This window comes from Aphidius gifuensis, linkage group LG5 (assembly GCF_014905175.1).
Source record: "Aphidius gifuensis isolate YNYX2018 linkage group LG5, ASM1490517v1, whole genome shotgun sequence".
Classification (NCBI taxonomy): Eukaryota; Metazoa; Arthropoda; class Insecta; order Hymenoptera; family Braconidae; genus Aphidius; species Aphidius gifuensis.
The window spans coordinates 15,942,981-15,966,721 of NC_057792.1; the positions used below are offsets into that span (position 1 = coordinate 15,942,981).

Below are 23,741 nucleotides of genomic sequence, written 5' to 3' on the forward strand. Positions count from 1 at the left end.
GGTCCAAAAATAGATAAGTCGACATGAATTTAGATGAAGAAAGTCTTTTTTTTTTTTGGATCACTCTCTTTTATATTATAAATACCTCATAATTGAACTAATTTCTTTGTCTAAATTAATAATAATAGGATCATCAGAGCTGTAACTTCCTGTTTTTAATAATGAATCACGTTCATCAATTAATTTTTGTAGTTTTAATTCTTGTTGATCAATTTTTCTTGTACTAATTGACATGTCAGTATCAATATTTAATCTTGAACATGAATCAAATGTTGTTGGATAATATGATTCATCAGGGATATCAGTTCTGTATGATGATTTTGGTTTAATAATATCAATTTCACGTTGTATTTGATTTAATAATAATTTATCATTGGTCAATTCAGCTGTATCAATTTTTAATATTTCTTCTAAATTATTTTTTTTTTTAAATTCATTTTTACTTGTTTCAAATTGTACTTCAATATTATTATTTTTTAGCATTTGAATTTCACGTATTGCTTTACCCCATTCTTCTTTAAAATATATTTTACTTTTTTGTGAATCTTGCAATTTTTTTTCTAATAATTTTATATTATTTAACATTTCAGTATTTTGATTTTGTATTGTTATATTTTTTTGATTTGCTATTAAATTATCTGTTTGTTTTTTAATTATATTTTCTAATTCTTCATTTTTTATTTTTAATGATGATAATTTTTTTTCATAATCTTTTTTTTCTTCTTCTAATAATGACAACTAAAATATACAATAAATTTAATTAATATTTTTATTATTATTTTAATATTATTATTATTTTTAATAAATACCTTTTTAGTAAATTCATTTTGTAATTTATCTGATGTTTCTGTTAACTCTTGAAATTTTTTATCATATGTCCATTTTAATTCTTCATTTATTTTTATTAATTTTGCTTCTTTTTCCATACTTTGTAGTCTTCTTGTTCGTAAATCATTTGTTGCACTGTTTAAATTATCCGTCAACATTTTACACTGTTCAATGCTACATGTTAAACTTGATTCTAATACTTCTCTTCGTTTTTTCCACTCTTCACTGAGTCTATTCAAGTGTCTTTCTTCTTTTTTTTTCAACTAGAAAAAACATTTAATAAACAACAATAAATTATCAATAAAAAAAAATTCAATCAATTCTTACTTCAATGTAAAAAATTTTTTGCTGACGTTCTTTCCATGTTTCAAGTTCATCAATGATTTTGTAAGTCAAGCTGTCATCAAGAATTGGTGGTCCAAAATTATCTTCTATGAAAAAACATCAAATAAATAATTTCCATTCAATTTATTTTATGATTATATAGCTTTTTTTATTTACCCCAAGTTTGTTGATCTGTCCGGTTGTAAGGTCCAAGATCCACAAGCTTCATCATCACTCCAACAACTCCAATTTCACCATAATCATTAGATGACAAATTACTCTCATACTGACACTGTAACTACATAATAAAATTACAAAATAATACAAATAAAATTACAAATATATTTTAAATTACCTCTTTATGATGAAACAATTCTTCGACATCAAGAACACACTGTCCAATACAACTATCATCAGCATGAACACTTATTTTCGGTGGATATATTGACAGCAATCTTTTTATTTCGTCAGATGATGATACGAAATTTAATTTACATTCAATGTCTTTTAATTTCAACTGACTGTCAGTGGTAACTGGAATTTTTGAATGTGTTGTTGACATTGTGTCAGCTTTTGGATGACGAAATCTAGCAACAAAAAAACAACGTTTCAATTTATTTTCTATTCAACAACTTGTCATATAAAAATATTACCTAAATTCAATATGTCCAACTGATAATCCTGATTTTAATTTAACACTATTCAATGAAATGTTTAAACAATAACAATGATAAATATCTGGATCTGAACTATTTTTTTTACTACATGTATCAATTAATTTTTCCTGATAATTTTCAGTCTTTTGTAATTTTTTTTTATAACAATAATCACCAGGAGGATTTTCTTGTTTATCAGTATCAAATTCTTCAGATATTTTATTTTCAATAATACTGTCATTCAGTGAATAATCACTGTCAATATTTTCAGTATGTAATTTTTTTTTTTCAAAATATTGTAGCTGTAATTTAACATCGATAAATGGTCTTTCATCAGTATTAAAAGTATCATTTTTTTTATCAGTTTCTTTCATGTAAAATCTTTCAGTCATCACAGCTTTACCATTGTTAATATTATCATAAAAATTTTCTTCATTTTTAGCTTCAATAAGAGACCGATAATTAACACAAGTTTCACCCAAAATACTTTCACAATATTTTAATGTAATACAAAAATTTGAATGATATTTTAAATAGGTATTTAAAACATCATATGATGTTCTAATTCTGATGACTATTTTTTCATTAATTGCAAAATTTTTATTGTCAATTTTAAATGGTTTTGATTGTATATCATTATCAAATATTTTATATGAAAGAAAATATTTTTTATCATTACTTGGTTTTATTTTTTTTAAATTATGAAGATTTCCAACTGTTCCAGTTGTTATATTTAGGATAAATAATTTTTGACATGTTTCAATTGCTCCAAGTTGAATGAGTCCTTCATTTTTAATTAAATATGGCTTTGGTAAATTACTTGGTACAATTAATTTATCAGAATTTTCTTTGCTCTCAGCATTGTCATTATTATCAGCTGGTGAATCTTTTAATTCTTCAATAATTAATGACAATAAAATTTCAGGTTTAAATGATTTAACATCATTTCTCAGTCCAAATAATTTGTGCCAATTTTTTTTAATATTTCCATCATAATCAGGTGGTACAATTTGTGCTGTACGTAAACTCAATACAAAATATCCAAGTCTTTCTCTAATACCATTATCTTTGTACTCAAAACATTCAACTTTAAGTGGCTCTTGACTTGATCTCATTCTGAAAATAAATTTGGCATTAATAAGAAGAATATAAAATGATTAATTTATATTAAAAAAACAACAAACTTTCTGAGCTCGCTTTTTGTTGCCTCCCAGACAAGATCTGATCCAAATACTGGACATGCTTCTGGATTTATAAAATCACTGTCTAATGATCCACCACAAAGTGTGCCAACAATAATCATAGGATTCTCAACACTGTCAAATCCTTTTCCTGTTTTAAATAAATATTTTATATTTTTTATATCAAAAAAAAAATATGTAAACATAAAATATTCCCGCCGATTTTATTCATCAAGAGGTTATATTTATGAAAAATTAATTATATTTTTTTTACCTTCCAAAAGACCAAGTACCACTTGAACATTTTGGCCAGTTAATTGATCCATATTATTCTTGACATTTTCCAGTTAAAAAAAACAATATATATATTTAATAAAAAAACAAAATATTTATATCAAATTAAATATGACAGATTGTATATATATCAACAAACAAACACTTTTCTCTTTTGGCTGCCATGGAAACCATCAACTGAAAAAAAAAAAATCTACTTTCTACGAAAACAAATAAATAAAACTATAATTAAATAAATTTTATTTCTTGAAAAAATACAGATTATGATAATTACCTATATAATTTTCAAATTAATTAATAATAACGAAATAAAAAACCGAGTTTTTGTTTGTTTATAAAAATTTTTTTTATACATGTTTAAAATAATATTTAAATATCCCGCGTTAGCTGCCATTTTTGCAGTTGAACCAATCAAAATGAAAATAAAAAAATGGCGTCAAAAATAATGGTCAATTTTCAATTTTGTCGATACATACTTACATGTAAATAAATATTTATATTTTTTTTTTTTTTTCAAACACATCTCTGCGCCCAATGTCGAGTGGTGGTCGTGTTGCGCCGAGGTGAAGGAGTCCGTGTGTGTTTTTTTTTTTTTTTTATATCATCGTGTGTATTTACTGGTCTCGGACTCTCATCTCTCCCCGTAAATGTAATTATAAATAATAATTAAATAATTTAAAAAAATAAAAAACATTAGTGTAAACATAATTTTGTTTATTTAAAAATTTATAAATCAAGTGTTGATTGTAATTACACAGTGGACCCACGGGGTGGTGCCCGGAACGATATACAACAATTATTCATGGACACTTTGGATTATTTTTTTTGTTTGTTATTATTTATTTTTACTCATTTTTATTAATATTATATCAAATGTTAGTTTATATACTTGATTCATTATAAATATCAAAACTTATCATATATAAATTTTAACATTAAAATTATTATAAATAATTTTTTAGTTGAAAAAAATAAAAAGAAAAAAAAATGTAAAAAAAAAAATATTATGTCTTGTTTGCATGTGTATATGAGAGTGGGTGGGGGAAAGGTTTTAGGGTGGGGAATAAAACCGAAGTGCACGAAGCCGAGCACAGACTGACACCGAACGCGAGTTAATATTATTTTATAACAAAAAAAAAAAAAAAAAAAAAATCAAATTATTTTATTATTTAACCTTAAAAAACGTTATTTATATTTACAAAATTATAAATAATTTTTTTTTTTGTTTTTTTGGTTGAATGTTTTTGGTTAAATAATTTGAGTCAACTGTCATTATTTGTTTTTTTTTTGTTACCTGTCATTAATGACGGTTTTATAATATAATTTTGATAATTAAATTTTGATAAAATTTGTTGTTTGTTTAAAATTATATTTGAAAAATAAAATTATAATAGAAAATAGAATGTAATTTTGATGGAGAGAAGAGAGAGCTTGTGGCGCTCCCGCGATTTGTAAACGCTTGATCCATAATGGTGGTCTTTTCGGGGTGCTCCTTGTGTCACATTTAGGGATGTTAATAAAAAATATATTAAAAGTAAATAAACAATATATAATTAACATAATTAAATAATTTTCAAGTAATTTATTTATCTAGTTTTTATTGAATACACTTTTTTATAGCTGAAAATTTTCTGGTTAAATAGTTTTTTTTTTTACTCCAGCTGTAAAGACGTAAAGATTATTCAATAATTTAATTTTTTTTTTACTCCAATTGTTGATAAATAATATAAATGTTTGTGTTAATCAAGTGTTGATGATTTTTTAATTAATTTATGTGTAAATTATTTAATTGTAAAAAGAATTAACAAATGTTTTTTTTTCTTTTTGGAAAAATAGGTTATCAGTTGGTGGTGAAGTGGTAACAGCATGGGGATTCATCCCCTGGAAACTTTTATCTGGATTAATTGTCAACATTGACATGGATTATTGAGTGAATTCTAAATTAATTAAAAAAAAAAAATTAAAACAAATTATTAATAACTAAAGAAAAGAGAGAAAAAAGTACCTATTTTTTTTATACAATTTTGTTATTTATTTATTAATTTAATATAGGTATATATTTTTTTTTTAAATAACAAAATTATAGAAGAGTTAAAAGTGAACAAATTTAAAATAGTTAATAAATTTTTTTTCGTGTATAATTAAATTAAAAAAAAGTGTGTGTGTAATGCAAAATGCAGAAACGTGACGGTACAAGAGGTGACAAGGATATCACCAGAATTGGTGAACGTGAACGTGAACAGGAGGCTGCTAAAAGAGCATCAAGAACAAGTGGAAATGCAACAAGATCCAATATGCATTCATCACGACATAGTGTTACATCAACATCTGGTGTACTTATGGTTGGACCCAATTTTAGAGTTGGTAAAAAAATTGGCTGTGGTAATTTTGGGGAACTTAGACTTGGTAAGTTGATTTAATCAATTTTATTATTTGAGCTTGATGATTTAAAAAAATACACTACAAAACTAGTTTTAGTAATCATAAAAACTAGAGTAATTTAATGGCTTGTTAAAGCACATTACACATCAATTATTAAATTAATTTTATGATATAATTTGTTCATTACAAATTCATGTGTTGTTATTTAAATTTTTTTTTTTTTTTTTTGTTAATTTTTTCTTGTCATCTTTAAATTGTAATTAATTATAATTACATTTGATTGATGTTTAATAATATTATTTTAAATTAATTTAAAAAACAATAATATATTATTGAAATGTTAAATCACATTGAAAATATTGTCTATACTTGTTATCAGTATTTATTATCAGAAATAAACTGCATCGTTTATCATGTTATCTTTGAATTGTGTATACTCAAAGACTGATGACTAAAGAATAAAATGATTAATGAAATAATATAACCAAAATACAAGATTACAATTGTATAACATTTTTCTTTTCATAAAATTATCGTAAAATATTTTCAACGTGACTGAACGAAAAAAAAAAAACACCCAACTCTTATCAAAATTATTTTCATATGAAAATCAATAATTTGTTGAACCTGCTTGAAAAAATATAAATAAATAATGTTTATGATTTTTAAAATAATGATAACAAGTAGTTTAATAATATAAATATATTATTGATTTATTAAATAAATAAAGTTATTTAAAAAATATATAAAAACAACTAGTTTTTCCAACTTCCTATTCTCTTGAGAATCGTGCGAAACGAGTCGAGACAAAGATATACCCACACACTCTTAAAATTAACTTCAATGATGATGATAGAAAGAGAAGATGTTTCCTCATGGTAACTCATGTCTTTCATTTTTTTTTTTTTTAAATTTTACTGGTTTATTATTGTTGTTATTATAATGCATCCCTGGCATCACACAAGAGCACACACCACCTGGCCTCTTCAACCAACCAGCCAACATGCTTTTTTATTTAAAAAAAATTAAAAAAATATATATTTTTTATTTTGCTGTTAGAAATGAGAATTGACTGGGTATATTTACGTGTCTACCTTGTGACCTGATGATCGTCAGGTGCGAGTTAACATTTGATGAATAAAATTCAAAATGATAAAAAATTTTTTAAAACTGGAAAATTTTTTAAACTACTTACTTGTAATTTGAAAAATTATTTATTATTTTTTTTTTTTTTAATCGTTGAGAAATTGCCTGAGGGTGTTCAGACAATTTTACTCAAGTATCTGTTGAAGATCCTTGAAGTAAATTTTTTAATTAAACCGGTAGAAAATGGTGTAAAATAAAAAAAATATAATTACAGCTTTTTTTTTATTATTATTTTTAATAACCCAGTGCAACTGTCTTAAAGTTGAATTAATATATTTTTCTATTTTTAATTCTTTTAACACTTTATTATTATTATTTTTTATTTTATTTTTAAAGAAAATAGTTAATAGTTTTGTTTTTTTTAAAATGCAATTAAGATAGGCTTTTTTTTTTATTAGAAAAAAATATTTTTAAATAATTTTTAATGTATTATTATTAATTGATAATTAATAATTTTTTTAAAAATAATTTATTTAATTATAAGAATTATAGAAATATATTTTCGTTTATTTTTTTTTGTTTTTTGTTATATTTTTTAATTTGAAAATAAATAATAAATTTAAATGGAACAAAGACTTTTAAATTACTCGCTTATTTAAACTCTGATAATTGTTTTTTTTTTTTTTTATTTATTTGGTCAATTATGACTATCGTGTGGTATTTTTAAATTTTTTTATTTTCTTTTTAAATTTATATATATATTTTTCTTGCTCGAGAAGGAGGACCGGATGGGGAAGTACGAAATTCCAAACCTACCGGTCAGGTAAGAAGAGGTAGAGGGGCTTCCGGTTAGTAAAAAATTAAAGAAAAAAAATAAAATTGAAAAAAAAAAATATATATATCAAGATTAAAACAACTCTTGAAGAGAATCGAATCGATCAGTTCTCTGCCTTTCTTTCCCACGCTGCATAAAAATTGCAACAAAAAACAAAAAAAAAATTAATTTTAAACACTAAAATACAGTGTACAATAATTGATGATGACTTCATCTAATTATTGGTTTTTTTTTTTAAATATATCAAACATATTATCAGCTGATTCATTTCCAGAAAATAATAGGTTGTTTTTTTCTTTTTATTTATATATTTTTGTTGTTTGTAAAATTATCACCCAACCAAGTCTATTGGACTTTGATAAAAAATTATCTCTTCATCTTTGTTTACAGCTAGTTTATTTTTTTTATTTACCACATATTCACCTGATTAAAGGGCAAATTATTTTTTTTTTTAAATAATTCTGACGTCTGTTAAAATCAATCAATCGAAATTGTCTTTTTTATTTTACAAAAATGGCACATTTTGTGTAATTTTTATCTAGTTTCTTCGATTAATAAATTTTTTTTTTTACGTAAAATATTTCTACGAAATATTTCCAATGTAATCTTCGAATTTTTCTCCGTAATTTTTTAGTAAAGCTATTTTTTCAGGCTAACTAGAACTTATAGAAAATTATATTATAAATTGTTCAGCAAATGGAACAACATTAGTACTCCAGTTTTTATTTTTTTTTTTAAATTTTATTATTTATTTATCATTTGATGGCTATTCTTTATTTATTCACTTTGATCTTTCTTGTAATAATTGAATTGTGTACGTGTGTGTATGTGGTCGTTGGTTATTTTTTATAAAATAAAAACGTTTGAAACGAGATTTAACTACAGACAGGTTGCTACCTGTGACTCATAGATGATGCAAAGAAAAAGTAAATTATTCTTTTCTTGATTATTTTTTTTTTTTTTTTATAATTTTATTTTGTGGTCGTGTAGCTTCGTTGTCGTCGTGGTCGTCGTCGTCGCCATGCGAAATACAATTTTCGTCGTCCCAGTATAATTTTAGAATACTTCTAACTTTATTTTAATATTGGTAGTGGTTTTTTGGCCTACAGGTTGCTTTTTTTTTTTTACATTTTATTTTTGATCTTGAGATACTTATTAGTAGGTATATATTGAGTGTAGAAACATGTTACGACCTGTTGGAAAAAAATATAAAAAATATTTAAATATTCAAGTCTGGTTAAACTTCAATTTATTCACTACAACCATCAAATTTCAACCATAAAATTTTGTTTTATTTCGTTCACTTGAAATAATAAATAAATAAACATTTTTTACTATTCATTAAACACCATCCAACAATATAGGTCAATTCATAAAATTAAACATAAAGTAAATTATTAAATACAAGCTTGATTTTAAAAAAAATAAAAACATCAGTTGGGTAAAAATTTGTTTAAAAATTATTATCAAGCATTGATGATGATGATGATGATGATGATGATGATGATAATCATGACGATGCTGAGATATAAATGTAGACAATTTTTCCTGGCGATGAGCCGAAGGTCGTGCATCATCAACAACATCAGCATTAATTTAAAACACCTGGTAATATTATCACAGGGTAGTTTTATTTTTTTTTTTTTTCATTCAATTTTTCTACTTCATCTTTCTTTGGTACAGTTTGAATATATACTGTGAATAATCAATCGAAAAACAAGTCAAAGTAAATTAAATTAAACTAGTTTTGTATTGATTTGTTTCATTGTTTTTAAAATTTATTTAATTGAAAACTAGTTGTCAACGTGATTTTAGCTACTGAAATCAACTTGACACAAAAATATTCATTAACAAAAAATGTAACATTCAATAGAAAATTTAAAAAAGATTTTTTCTTTTCGATAAATTATTAATTGGAGTAAATTTTTAGACATAACTTTTCAGTGAACAACTAAATTGGAGTGTAACCTTCTTAATTCACGACTCGTAACGATAATTATTAAAATAAAAATAAAAATTCTAAAACAATATTAAATAAATTTACATCCGGAGTAAATATATATTCAAATGAGAATTAAAATATTTTTTTTTTTACTATCTTGAAATTTAAACAAGGGTCATAAATTATTATTGGAAAAATAATTTAACAACTCATTTTGTTGATACAGTGAAAGTAGCTTTGATTTATAATATTTTTCTACCAAAAAAATGAATTGATGAAATTGATTTTTATAAATTAAATAATGTATCAACATGAAAATTACATGATAAAATTATAAAAAATTATGTTGAGTGTTTATTTTTTATTCATTTGATAAATCCATGAGATATCTTTGAGTGCAGCAACGAAAACTTGACACACTCGTTATACAAATACATGTTTAAATTTTTTGTATTTTACACACATAAATATATGTGTGGGTTTAAAAAGAGAGTGAAACTTTAATATAGCTTGTATTTTTTTTTCTTGTAACATTTTTATATCTGTTGCTGGGTGTAAAAAAAAAAAAAAAACTGAGGATCTTTGACTCTTTTTTGTCCATGTCCTGACCCATTTTTTTTTCCATTGAAAATTCTATTTTTATGTTTGCGCTTTTGTTAAATAATTTTAGACACCTGGTTGGTGTATTAGACTGACTTAATGTAGGCTAAAAAAATAATATATTAATTATAAATAAAAAAAAATATAGTTTAATTTTAGTTTTCATATAGTTTTTAAACGTCGAGTGAATTTATCAACTTGACGACTCGTTGCCATTGCGATACGGTCGATTTTGTGTCTCTCCTCTCTTCTTCTCTCTTACTATTAACATTGTACAATCAATAACATCGGTTTTTTTTTTTTCATTTATTTATCTCAAATATTATATTACTTATTGACTTTACCCTATTTGCAATATCATTCATTTATCATTAATTCATTTTTATGTTTTACTCCAAAATATTTCATTTCATTTCAGCTTAACTTTAAAATTTATGATAAAAGTTCATTTAAAAAAATATATTGTATTAAATTATCTCTGCTTAAAGAAATTTATCTAAATTTTTCCTAATTTCATTGGTAATTTTTCTAAAATTTTCCTGATTTTACTGTAAATTTTTCAAAAATCTAAAAAAAAAATTGAAAAAAATGTTATTTAATTATTAAAAATATTACACAATCCCGTAATATTTTTATTTTTCAATTTATTTATAATTTAATTATATTGTTTATTTATTTGTTTATTATTTTTTACATTATTTATTTTATTTTTATTGTATTGATTTTTTTTATCCCATTAAATTTCTAAAAAAAGCATTGACAATTAAATTTTCATTGTAGCATTCAAGTTTCATCAACTTTTTCGATAACTAAAAAAAAATAAAAATTCAAAAATGAATTATCAAACACGCTATAATGTCATCACCAAAATCATATTATTATTTTTTTAAATCTCCTAGAAAAAAAAATACATATAAATCAAGATTGAGGTGTTTTCATGTTTTTTATATTTTTTCTTTCTTTTTAAATAATAATGCCACTTAAATAGAACATATTAATATTTATTTATTTATTATTATTATTTTTCTTGGGGTGTGTATATCCAAGTATACATATTGGCTAGCATTTTGCACTCAGTGTCAGAGGGACGGTTAAGTGAAAACCGATGGGCGACATCGTGGCGACTATAACGATGACGACAAAAGAGTTGTTGCGAGGGAAAGAAAGGGTAGCCAAAGACACACTCTACTAAAAAATAATAATAATATTTAAATAATAAGAGGTAATAAAAATGAAAAATAATAATAAATAAAAAAAAGGGCGTTATGTATTTTATTGATAAAAGAAAATAAAAATGCTATCGATGATGGCTTGCTTTTTTTTTTTTTCAATCGATGCACGCGATTTAAACTTTTGGAGTTATCTTTGATTTAATTTCACTCTATTTTTATAAATGGATATCAAAAAGATCAAGGCTCTATTGTACTAACACTCATTGTTCTATTATGAAAAAAAATTTTATGAATTTTTAAATGTTTTTTAATCTTTTAAAGCTCTTAAAATAATATTTTAGAATTTCGGCAATTACTTGATAATTATTTAAACAATTAAAAACTTTTTTTTTTTTTTTAATTAATAATGTTGTTAATAGTGTATTAAATTAGCTATTAAATATTGTATATTTATTTATTTATAGTTTTATTTTAGCTATATAAATATTTCGATTATGGTAAAAAGTTATTTCGATTTTGGTCAAAAGTTATTTCGATACCGGAAAAAGGTGGTAAATATTATATATAAATAATAAAAAAAAAAAGATAAATTGATACTAAAATAATTGGTAAACCACTGGACCACTCGTGTTTATAAATTTTATATATCAATAAAAAAAGATAGTAGTTTTTTTTTTTAGAAAATTGGATCACGTTGATACAACCATATTTCTATCTCTTCTTTATTATTTTTTTTTTTACTTTAGTATGTCTCTTGTGAATTGTGTCGGTAGGAAGAGATCGTGGCTTTATTTTCCATGAATGTCTGTTAGAAAGAGCCCTTTTTTATTGCTTATTTATTTTTCACTGTTATATACACGAAAAAAAAAAATAAAGAGTACATACAATGTGACGGGCGTGACTCCGACATATGTCTGCCAAACGTGTATATCTTCATTGGATGACCCTTATTTATTTATATTTTTTCATATGAATAATTTTATTAATTATTTTATACATTTATTTATATAAATGTAAATAAATAAAATAAATTAGTGTATATATATTTAAATTATCTATCATCAATTCCCAATCCAAAAAAAAATTCAGAAAAATTTTTTTATTTCGATAATTCTTTCTAAAATTATTATCAATTTTAAAATTTTTTTAAATAATTATTAATTTTACATCGAAACTTATGCAATACCTATATTTAAATAAATAAACAAAATTATTTTTCTATTTAAACTAGTATAATAAAAAAAATAACATTAACCTGTTTTTTTTTTTTTAAATTAAAACCCAGTCAAAATTTGTTATTAATATTTAATTTAATTTAAAAAAAATTTATTATTTATTATCATTTGTTTAAGTAATTGAATTGCATTGTTTAAATTTTTTTTTTTTTATCGAAATTCATGTACTTGTTTTTTTAATGATGATTAATTTTTTGAATTATTTATTTTGTTTATATATAGATATAAAATATAATAATAATAATAATAATTTTTTTTAATTTGACCATGAAAACTTTTAGCTTACGAGGTCATCTCTCGATTAATTTTTTTTTTTTATTTATATTGTTTATTGTTGTTTGATTGTTTGTTGTTTCGCTTGCATGCACATCCAACTATTTCTTGATTCATAGAAATTCACGTGATGATAAAAGAAAAAAATAAAACAACAAAATATGTAAATTTTAAATTGTGTATGTATGCAATGATAAAGTGAATGTACAATATGGGTATATGTATATTGTAGTTTGGATGGAAAACCAAATGAATTAACAAACTTTGAAACACCTGGAAACGCAGACATAAACGCGGGAAATATCAGGCACTTGGTAACAACGAGTGTCATTGACTCGTGAATGAATCAAAATGGCGTTATCAAATAAAATAAATACTATATATATATAAAATAATAATAAATACTTTTTTTTTTTTTTAACAATAAAATATATATTTTTTATTTCTATAGAAAAAATTATAATTTTATTTCGATTTTTTTTTCTTTAAAAACGAAAGTATTTCGACGTTCTAAACGTCATTTTATTTGTTATAAATAATTTCATTTGTATTTTCTTTCTCTTTATCGCGTTGCTATGCTATTGTCAAACAACAATTTTCAAAAATTTCTCCAATTTTTCTTGTATATTTTCCATAAATAAATTGTCTAAAAAAATAAAAATTTGTAGAAATTTTTTTACACAGAAAAAAAAATTTCTATGCAGCTTATACCGAAAAATCTATTATGAAAAATATTTCTAATAATAAAAAAGGCTTTTTTTCTTGTCAAACAAAATTATAAAAATCCACATGCCAAAGTAACTAGTCATATTTAGTTAACCCTTTTTCGTGTGTTAATTTTTCGATTAGTTTTTTTTTTTTTTTTTTCGCTAGAGTTTTGAGAAATCTTGTATGTAGCTGATGAAAATTAAATATTCGTGTTAAATAGATAGATGGTACTTAAGCTCGTTGAAGTTATGAGAAATCCCTGGGATCGGGTTAGTAGGCACGTGAGGTATTTTCAGTCTGGCCTAGTTTATCGTTAGACTGCACGCGGTCGATTGAAAGCTCTAACCGCGTCATAGCGCAGACCAACTGTAACTTAATTGTATACACGCATACATTTTATATATTATATATATATTTTTACAACAATATATATATAAATATAAAATGTATGTCTATGTCAATTTCATCATTCATGGTCAATGATTGACAGTATCTTACAATAAAATCGCAATAAAAATAAACAACGAAAAATTAATTCAATAAATAAAATATTTAATAAATTATTATAGTAAAAAAAACAATAGAAATTTCTTTACTTAAATAAGATGAAAAAAAAATATCAACAGTATTGTTGTTACAAAAATTTATTCCATCACGATTTAATTTATAATAAAAAAGATTTGATGAATGTAATTAATCATTTTTTTTTTCCTCAATAAATTAATGTCTAGTTTAAACTCTTAAATAATAAAATTAAATAAATTAATCTGTTTTTTTTTTATAATACGTATTATTGAATAAAAATAAGAAAAAAAAAATTTATTTAATATTATTGTAATTTAATAATCAAGCTCAAATAATTACATAAATTATTATTTATTTTTAAAATAAAAATTATATGCTTTTTTTTATTTTCAGGAAAAAACCTCTACAATAATGAGCATGTGGCAATTAAAATGGTAAGTTGATTGATAAAACAATCGAGACTTAAATGATAAAATAATTTTTTTTTTTAAATATATATAACACTTGTGGAAATGAATGAAGTACAAATAAACAATACTAGGAAAATGAAAGAAAATATGATAAGTTATTTATTTTTTGTTAGTGTATAGCTTGAAATTAAATTTAAAAAAAAAAGAAAAAGCATTGTAATGCTTGTTGATACTTGTAATTTTTCTTTTTATTAATTCATTCATTTTTTTATTTTTTTCTACAAATAACATTTGTTTGTTTTCTTGACTTATTATATAGACTTGTTGTGTTATTTGTTACTGTCAGATACAAGAAATATTCTTGGTTTTATTTAATGTTTTAAAAACATTTTTGAAACCTAGATTATTGGCTTTGTTCAGGGACAACGAAAGCCTAGAAAGTTGTTGACAAATTTACAAATTAATTCAAACTCTGTAACAAGCTTGCAATAAACAAATATCAAGGTCTTTTATTATTAACCACAAAAGTGTTTTTTTTTTTATCTCTTTTTTTATATTAAATCTTGTCGTTAATTAAATTCACCTGTTCTAAATAATAAAAAAACAAACAACTTATTCAATTAATTTATACCATTTTTTTTTCTTTTTGTTTACAGGAACCAATGAAATCAAAGGCACCACAGCTTCATTTAGAATATAGGTTTTACAAATTATTAGGTACACATGGTAAGTTTCAAAGAAAAAAATAAACAATTAATTATTTCCATCAGTAAAAACAAATAATAATAACAATCTAAAAAAAAAAAGTCAATCAATAAACTGTAAATTTATAATGAATCTGTCATATTGATTTTATTATTTAAAAATAAAATTAAAATATAAAAAATCAAGTAGAAAAATCTGGGCTAAAATGGACAAGATAAAAGCAATTTTTCAATAAATAAAATTACTACAATTAAAATGTAATTAATGGTAACAAAAAAAAATAATCAATTTAATTATTACCATATGTTTAAAATACACAGACTTTATTTTTATTTTGTTTATTATTGTTATTGTTATTTATTTATACAATTATTGAGTTTTTTTTTTAATTTAAAAAATGTACAAATGAGTCTATTTTGTGTGATGACTGTTCACTTTGTTTGACATACTAAAAATGATAATTATTTAGTCAATTTTAATGATAATTAATTTGTTTATTTATTTCAGTTCATAACACACATATAGAAGGTGTACCGGAGGTATATTACTTCGGTCCATGTGGTAAATACAATGCACTGGTTATGGAACTTCTTGGTCCAAGTCTTGAAGACTTATTTGACTTGTGTGGGAGAAGATTTACGCTTAAAACTGTTCTCAGTATAGCCACCCAACTTGTAAGACAATTTTAATATTATTTTTTTGTTTTTATATATAAATTTTATTGATAGTTTAAATTTACAATTTTTATTTACTATGTTCCAATATTTACTATGTAAAGTTGTAAAAAAATTTTATTTTCAATTCTAATATTTATTGTTATTGTTTTTTTTTGTTTAACAGCTTCATAGGATAGAGTTTGTACACAGTCGACATTTGATTTATCGTGATGTCAAGCCTGAAAATTTTCTTATTGGACGTAGTACAACTAAAAGAGATAAAATTATTCATATCATCGATTTTGGATTGGCCAAAGAATACATAGACTTGGAAACAAACAAACATATACCTTATCGGGAACACAAAAGTCTTACGGGTACAGCACGTTATATGAGTATAAATACTCATCTTGGAAAAGGTAATAAAATAAATTTTAATTTATTCCTTAAAAAAACAAAAATATCATCAACTAAAATTGCAAATTTAAATCTATTTTCTACTCTTGTCTAATGTTAGTATAATAAATAATAAAAAAATTATTCAAAAATAAAATCTTTGCCATTAATGAGTTGAAGAAAAAAATATTTATAACAAAAATTAACATGAGTATTGAATAATTTATGCAACTTTATTGACTCTAGTCACGTGAAATAAATTTATCATAGATTTTTTTAGATTTTTTAATATTCAAAAGGTATTTTATACGAGTAACCTTATGAAGTAAAAAATAAATTTTCATAAGTACATGTCTTTGCTTTTTTTAATGCTTTAATTTATATAATTTTTTATTCCAATTGTTTTTCTAGAACAAAGTAGAAGAGATGATTTGGAGGCACTTGGTCACATGTTCATGTATTTTTTGCGTGGTAGTTTACCTTGGCAAGGACTTAAAGCAGATACATTAAAAGAACGTTATCAAAAAATTGGTGATACAAAACGTGCAACACCAATTGAAATATTATGTGAAGGTCATCCAGAAGAAATGGCAACATATTTACGTTATGTACGAAGATTGGATTTTTTTGAAACACCTGATTATGAATATTTACGTAAATTATTTCAAGATTTATATGAACGTCGTGGTTTTGTACATGATGGTGAATTTGATTGGACGGGAAAAACAATGGTGAGTTTAATATTTTCAATATAATTATTTAAATATTTTAAATTAAAAAAGAAAATAGAAAAAAAAAAAAAAATAAATATAAATTTCAAATCTTCTATTTTATTTATATTATTGTTTTTTTTTAAATAAGCAATCATATGAAGAAACAGAATAACAAGTACCAGTAAAGGATATAAAAAAATACAACTGAAAAAAGATATTATTTTTTTTAATTTTTAATTTTGCATGCTGCCCCTTGATTTAATTCACTAGCCCTCAAACTTTGAACAGCTTCGACAATTAAGGATGGCTGCTCCATCACACATAGGAAAAACAAAATCAGACAAGGTTGGTCGTATTGTGAAAATGCAAAATGACCTGAAAAATATATTTAAAAACAATATTAATTACTGGCTTTATCATCCTATCATCATCATCATCATCAAGCAATAAATATACAGAAAAAAAAAACGTAAAATTTAAAAAGAATAAAATAGAAAAAAAAGAGAAAAGAAATATCAAAGAAAAAAAATAATAATTGATGATTTTTTTTTTAATATATCAGCAGCTATTTACACTCTGATATTGTCGACATTTATTGATAACCCATGATTTTTATTCTTCCTCATTCTGACATAATGTAAAAGAAAAAAAAAAAAATATCAAAATACATAACAAAAATATTTTTAAATTAATTAAAAAAAGATTCATTTGATATGATTTATTTAAACAAATAAATGTAGATTTATGTTATGGAAGTTGGTTATATTTTCAAGTACGTTATTGTGCTTAGTTTATCATTCATTAATTAATTATTAAAAATTATATTTATAGTTAATTTAAATTATAAAAAAAAAAGGAATATATAAATTGTTTAATTGTATTATTAAATTAGCTTTATATTTATTAATTATTTTATTTGATTTTTAATTACAGTCAACACCAGTTGGATCTATGCAGACTGGACATGAAATTGTTGTATCACCAAACAGGGATAGACATGCTGCAACCTACAAGGTAAATAAAAACACTCGGCTATTTTTAAGCATGGTCGTCTGTTTTTTTATTTTATTTTTTTTGTCATTCAAGTAACCGCATGTAATTATCTGCTGTTTGTGAAAGCAATGATACACAGCAATCATAGATTTTTTAAAAATGAAAAAAAAAAAAAGCTTGAGAAAATGAGGAAAAAAAAAATTAAATTGATTGGTCAAGTTGTGTTCAGACACTCGAGAGATGTTTATGCACTTTCACATTATCAAGAAAGACAAAAAATAAAATTCTTTTTTTATTGATTCATTATAAATTATTAATTGATAAACAAAAAAAAACATAAACAAAAATGAAATGAGTATTTTTTTTTTCGATTGATTTTAAATATTTTTTATTATTTTATTTTGCTATGAAAATAATTCAATGGATTGTGGTGGATTAATTATTGGTCAACTTGAATCAATAGAATATTGATGAGGTAGATGTTGACGATGATGAAGATGATGTTTTTGTATTGAATTATCAACATGTTGAAATGCGAGGAAAATACGTAAGCTCACTTGCGACAATCTGTTATATTTTTGTTATTAAAAATCATTACATCATAATTATAATATAGTCACAGTAGAATTATATTTAGAAGTTATCTATAAACAGTATTTTTATCAAAACCTTGAAATAATTTTCCTTAACAAATGTAAAAATTATTTTTAAAAAATCATCAATGATAGTTTTCAATATAAAAACTAATTTTTTATTTGCTTATTATTTAAATTTACATTTGAGCTTAAAATATTAAACTCGAGCTGAATCAACTGGCCTTTTAAATAATTTTTTTTTTTAAATTACATTTAAATATTACTATCGTTAATGATGTCACGGTTTAAATGTCCTTAATTTTAAATAATAATTATTAATAATATATTGTTTAACTAAAAAAATAACACATCTAAAAAACGAACAAAAAAACAAACAAAATGTCCCGCTTGTTCCTCCAGGATGTGGCTGGTGGCGGGGTGGGAGGAGGGGGCGGTAAAGGGGTGGGAACAACATGGCCTGATACAGTGAAGCAATCAGGTGCTGGTGGTACATTGACGCCTGCTGACAGACACGGCTCAGTTCAGGTGAGTTTACCCGCATAATTCCTTTTATTTAAAAAAAAAAAAAAATTATATAATTTACCAATACCATCACCACCCCCTCGACCATCTTCCATCATGGTCAACATGCGTTTTTATGTCCATCAAACAAATTTATTTTTCATCAATTTACATTTTAATTTTTTAATCAAATTTTTCGATCATTCATTGAAATTGAATATTAAGAAAAAAAATTATAAGAATTTTGAGTCTATTTTTTTTAATTATTTAAATTTATTTGTTATTATTTTTTTTTAATTTAAATTTATAAATTTTATAAATTAAGATAAATTAAATGATTTTTTAGACCCGACATCATCGGATTATGGTCAGTTGACGTAACTCAAGCAATTTATTTTTAATTATTTATTAAAATATAGTTTATTGTCTCATTTATATTTACACAGCATGCTTGATTTTTTTTTAAATAATTAATTTTATTATTATTATTTTTATGAATCACTAACTGATGAATTTTACTGAGTGGTTTTTTTTTTTTTTTTTTAATATAATACAAATTGTTTTGAGTTTAGGTATTTGTGTGTAATTAAATAATTTTTTTTTTCGTTAATTTTAGTTTTTACTATTCACAATTGTATAATGACATATTTTTTATTTGCAAATTATTTTTTGAAATATTTGTTTTTATCAAAAATTTTATAACCCAAAGAAGTATACTGAGCCTATTACATTTTTAAATTGAATCATATTGTTGTTAATTTTCTAGAGCCATGACCTGTTGAAAAAAAAATATATTTTTAAATTCTATATGTAAATTTATGTTGAGTATCTAATTCTGGCTGTAATTTTATTATTGATAATGAATTTTTGATTAATTAAGGTGGTGTCATCAACAAATGGAGAACTTGCAAATGATGATCCAACAGCTGGACACTCAAACACACCAATAACAGCACCTCAAGAAGTAGAAATGATCGACGAAACCAAGTTAGTACCAATTTTTATTAACAACTAAAATTACAAATAATTATTTAACATGAAAATTAATCAAAATTAACCAAGCTTTTATTTTTTTAAATTTATTATTTCATCTGTTTATCATTATCTCATTAAAATATCATGACAAACTCTTTTTTTTCCAGACAAAATCAATTAAATAATAAAAAAAAAATATGTGTTAATAATTTATGTACAAAATGTGGCAAGAAGAAACGTCCCCTCTCCCAGACAACAACAACAACAAATTTAATTAATGCTAAGAAATTCAAGTTGCATAAATCCTTTTATAAATTTCCTTCTTTTTTACCAAAATAAAATCAAATTTATTATTATATTTGTTAGTTAACTTGGCTTGTAATATAAACAAAAAAAAAAAATATTTAAATTATATTATTAATAGCTGTTAAATAATGCAATTCATCTTTTTTTCATTTCGATAACAAATTGTAGGAAAATTATATCATTAAAACCATGTGCTTTTTTCAAAATGTTTTTCTTTTTTTATTTAAAAATAACTTTTTTATTTTCATTTATAACTTCAGAGCTATCAGGTGATGATCAATTTCATTTTCATTATGCATTTATAATTTAATAATATTAAAAAAAAATTATAAAAATAAATAAACTAAAAATGATTATCTAAGTCCTATTAGTGTTTGTTTTATTTCCAGATGTTGCTGTTTTTTCAAACGTAAGAAGAAAAAAAGTGGACGACAAAAATGACTGTCAGTTACTGTTGGTCACAGTGGCACAGTACAATGTGCTAATAATAGTGAAGTTATTGATAATGAAACAAGAAATAATAATGATAACGGTGGTATTATTATTGTTAATGATAAATATAATAATGGTGATACCGATGATAATGGTGATAATGAACGTGAAGCTGTTAAATTATTACGTGATTTTAGTTGTTCAGCATCACGTGAATCGGTGCTACATACAACTGTAACATCAACACCACCACCAACAACAACAACAACAAATTGAGACACTAAATAAATATTATTATTAATAATAAAGAAGAAAAAAAAAAACATTAAATTTAAATGAAAATTAAAATAAATAAACAACAAAATAAACTGAATAAAATTAATTTTTAAAAGTAAATTAAATTAAATTAAATTATGTAATACAACTACAACAACCACAAAAAAAAATAACCACAAACTGCTGTTTTATTGATTATCATTAAAATTAAATCATTATCATCAATGAGTCGTTGGTGTTGTCCACATTATATTCGACATTTTAAAAAAAATTATAATAAATAATGAGCTACATTTATATTTTTTATTTTATTTTTTTTTATTAGTTTAATTAATTTCAGTCTGATTTTAAAGTGACTCTTTTAATTATTATATTAATTTAGTTGTTTATTTTTTATTTTTATTTTTTTCTATTGTTTTATCAATAGCATTGTTGTTAATAAATTATTAAAAATAGAAAAAAAGCTCATTTCAACATTTTAATAATTCATAAGATAATGAAAGAATTATTTGTGATTTCATTTTTATTTTATTTACCTATTTAGAATGAACTTTTGATGTTGAAAAATATCATCAAGAGTTTAATGATAATTTAAACATTTAAAAACCATTTACACATACACAAACACACGGTTGATGTTTTTAGGCAATCATTTTTTTATAATAAAAACAAGTCAGTTGATTATCAAAATAAAAAAAAATTAATCAGTCACTTGATATTTGTGAAATATATAATATATATTATATATATTATTATTTATTTATATATTTTTTTTATTTTTTTTTTCAACAAGTGATTGAGTGATGTATATTTAAATCCAACTTTTTATGAAAATATTTACACATTATATGTTTTTTATCAAAGGCAAAATGATAAATAAATTTAATAAATAAATCATGTATGTTTATGGCAATGTGAGAATGCTATGTTTGCATATAAAAGCCAAATAATAAATAACAACAAAAAGATATATAATTAATCATTTTTTCATTCAATAGATATTAATAGTTAAACAATTTAATTTGTTATTAATTTTACACAGCGTTTTGCATTATCAAAGGAAAATTTTCAAACGATCTCTGACAGATCTTATGTGTACTTATGATAAAATCCCCATCAAAGAAAAATCATTGAATTTCAGCTATTTATTCTTTTAAATTTAATGAAACATAAGCTTTTCATAAAATATCTACCCACATGTTCATAGTTATTTTTTTTTTTTATAACAATCTTTTTTTTTTCTTAAATAATAATTAAAAAATGTAAAAAAACATTTCAATTATTTTTCATTTTACGTTTAATAAAATTATTTAAAAAAAAAAAAACGAAATACACGACTGTCTGCTGGTTGGGTACGGTCTTTTTTAAACAACAACAAATGTGATTTTATTTTTTATTTCTTGAATGAAAAAATAAACGTAAAATGTAAATTGAAGAAAAATTAATTATCAATTTTAAACTGGAATAAATAAATTTATTTGTATATCAATGTCAGAGTCTGTTGAGGTATCAAATAATGTACTGCGTATTTTTTTTTTATAATGAATGAGTCAACTATTTTTATAATCGATTGACCATATAAAAAAATATCAACTTTCCTAAAAAAAATATTATTATTTTCATTATTTTTCATTTAATATTTTTTTTTTTAAATAAAAAAGTAAATAAAAATATAAAATGCCTTGAATAAGCAGAGTGGATAATATTATCATGATATCAACAAAATAAAATTTTATATAATGAAAGCTAAAAAAGAATAAAAAAAAAAACAATTAAGATTAAATTTTAAAAAAAAACAATTCTAATCCATGATAAGAAATATTAATAATAATAATGTTAAATTAAAAATAATATGCACTTGAGCTTGTTTGAATTATAGCCAAAGGAATCACAAATTAAAAACAATTTTTTTTTGTATTTTTTTTTCTACCTGACGACCATTTATTCTGGGATAATGATTAAATAAAATAAAAAAAAGGCAGATTCAGGAATTGGCATGTTTGGACTTTGTATAATAGTGTCCAAGTCAATTTATCAATATTAAAATAATAAAACGATCAACAATTGTTCATAAACATTTAAATAAAATTATTAATAATAATAATTGTGATTGTTAACGATAAATGCAGAATGTACGTGTTTTGTGTGTTACTTTGTAAATAATAAATATCCAATTTTTTGAAAAATATAAAAACAGCTGAAAATAATAATAATAAATAATTACTATTATTAAGTGATAACCATTAATGTTATAAATGAAAAGGTTAAATAATTAGTTGTAAAAAAAAAAATTGATCTTCGATTGTATGACTCACTTTTGTGTGATTTAAAGAAAAAAAAATGAAAAAAAAAATATAAAATCCCTTGCCTTTTTGATTAAAAAAAAGAAAAATTCATTTTTTAAATAATTATTTATGAACAAATTAAATTTTTAAATAATAATGCTCAGCTGCATTTAAATAGGTGTAAGTAAAAATAAAAATAAAAAACTATATCAAATTTAAAATCAGCTGAAATTATAATTTGTTTTTTAATTTAAAGAATAAATATTTCTGTACTGCCTGGCCAACAGAAAATATGAATGACATAATGACAAAGTTAAATTTAAATATTGAAGCACTGAAAGTACATTTTATTTTTTGCCCCAAACCTAAAGTGCACTGAGGAATTAATTTGTAACAAATTTAAAAATCATAGTTAAACGTGAAAAATTTAATGTTATTCATTTTATGTACATAAAG

At 22.6% G+C, this 23,741-nt stretch overlaps 2 protein-coding genes across 11 annotated transcripts; one reads left to right on the plus strand and one right to left on the minus strand.

Annotated features, from left to right (window-relative positions):
- Positions 1-50: 50 nt before the first annotated feature.
- Positions 51-3,462, minus strand: LOC122857864 (centrosomal protein of 120 kDa-like). Its single transcript, XM_044160307.1, has 8 exons — positions 3,264-3,462; positions 2,993-3,140; positions 1,806-2,924; positions 1,508-1,739; positions 1,330-1,450; positions 1,156-1,259; positions 810-1,091; positions 51-738 (listed from the first exon to the last, which is right to left on the minus strand). Exons 1-8 carry the CDS (start codon positions 3,313-3,315, stop codon positions 76-78), a joined length of 2,721 nt encoding a protein of 906 aa, XP_044016242.1. The 5' UTR covers positions 3,316-3,462; the 3' UTR covers positions 51-75.
- A 343-nt stretch (positions 3,463-3,805) lies between these two features.
- Positions 3,806-22,878, plus strand: LOC122857865 (casein kinase I). 10 transcript variants are annotated; one of them, XM_044160308.1, is made up of 11 exons: positions 3,806-3,932; positions 5,120-5,689; positions 14,435-14,475; positions 15,108-15,177; positions 15,664-15,830; positions 15,997-16,231; positions 16,620-16,939; positions 17,855-17,935; positions 18,910-19,035; positions 19,892-19,998; positions 20,664-22,878. In XM_044160308.1, the coding sequence occupies exons 2-11, from the start codon at positions 5,458-5,460 to the stop codon at positions 20,731-20,733; spliced, it is 1,449 nt and encodes a 482-aa protein (XP_044016243.1). In that variant the 5' UTR covers positions 3,806-3,932; positions 5,120-5,457; the 3' UTR covers positions 20,734-22,878. The 10 variants fall into 10 exon arrangements, with proteins under 10 accessions (XP_044016243.1, XP_044016247.1, XP_044016248.1 ...); XM_044160312.1 differs by having other exon boundaries at positions 3,807-3,932; positions 20,682-22,878; XM_044160310.1 differs by having other exon boundaries at positions 3,833-4,158.
- Positions 22,879-23,741: the final 863 nt, after the last annotated feature.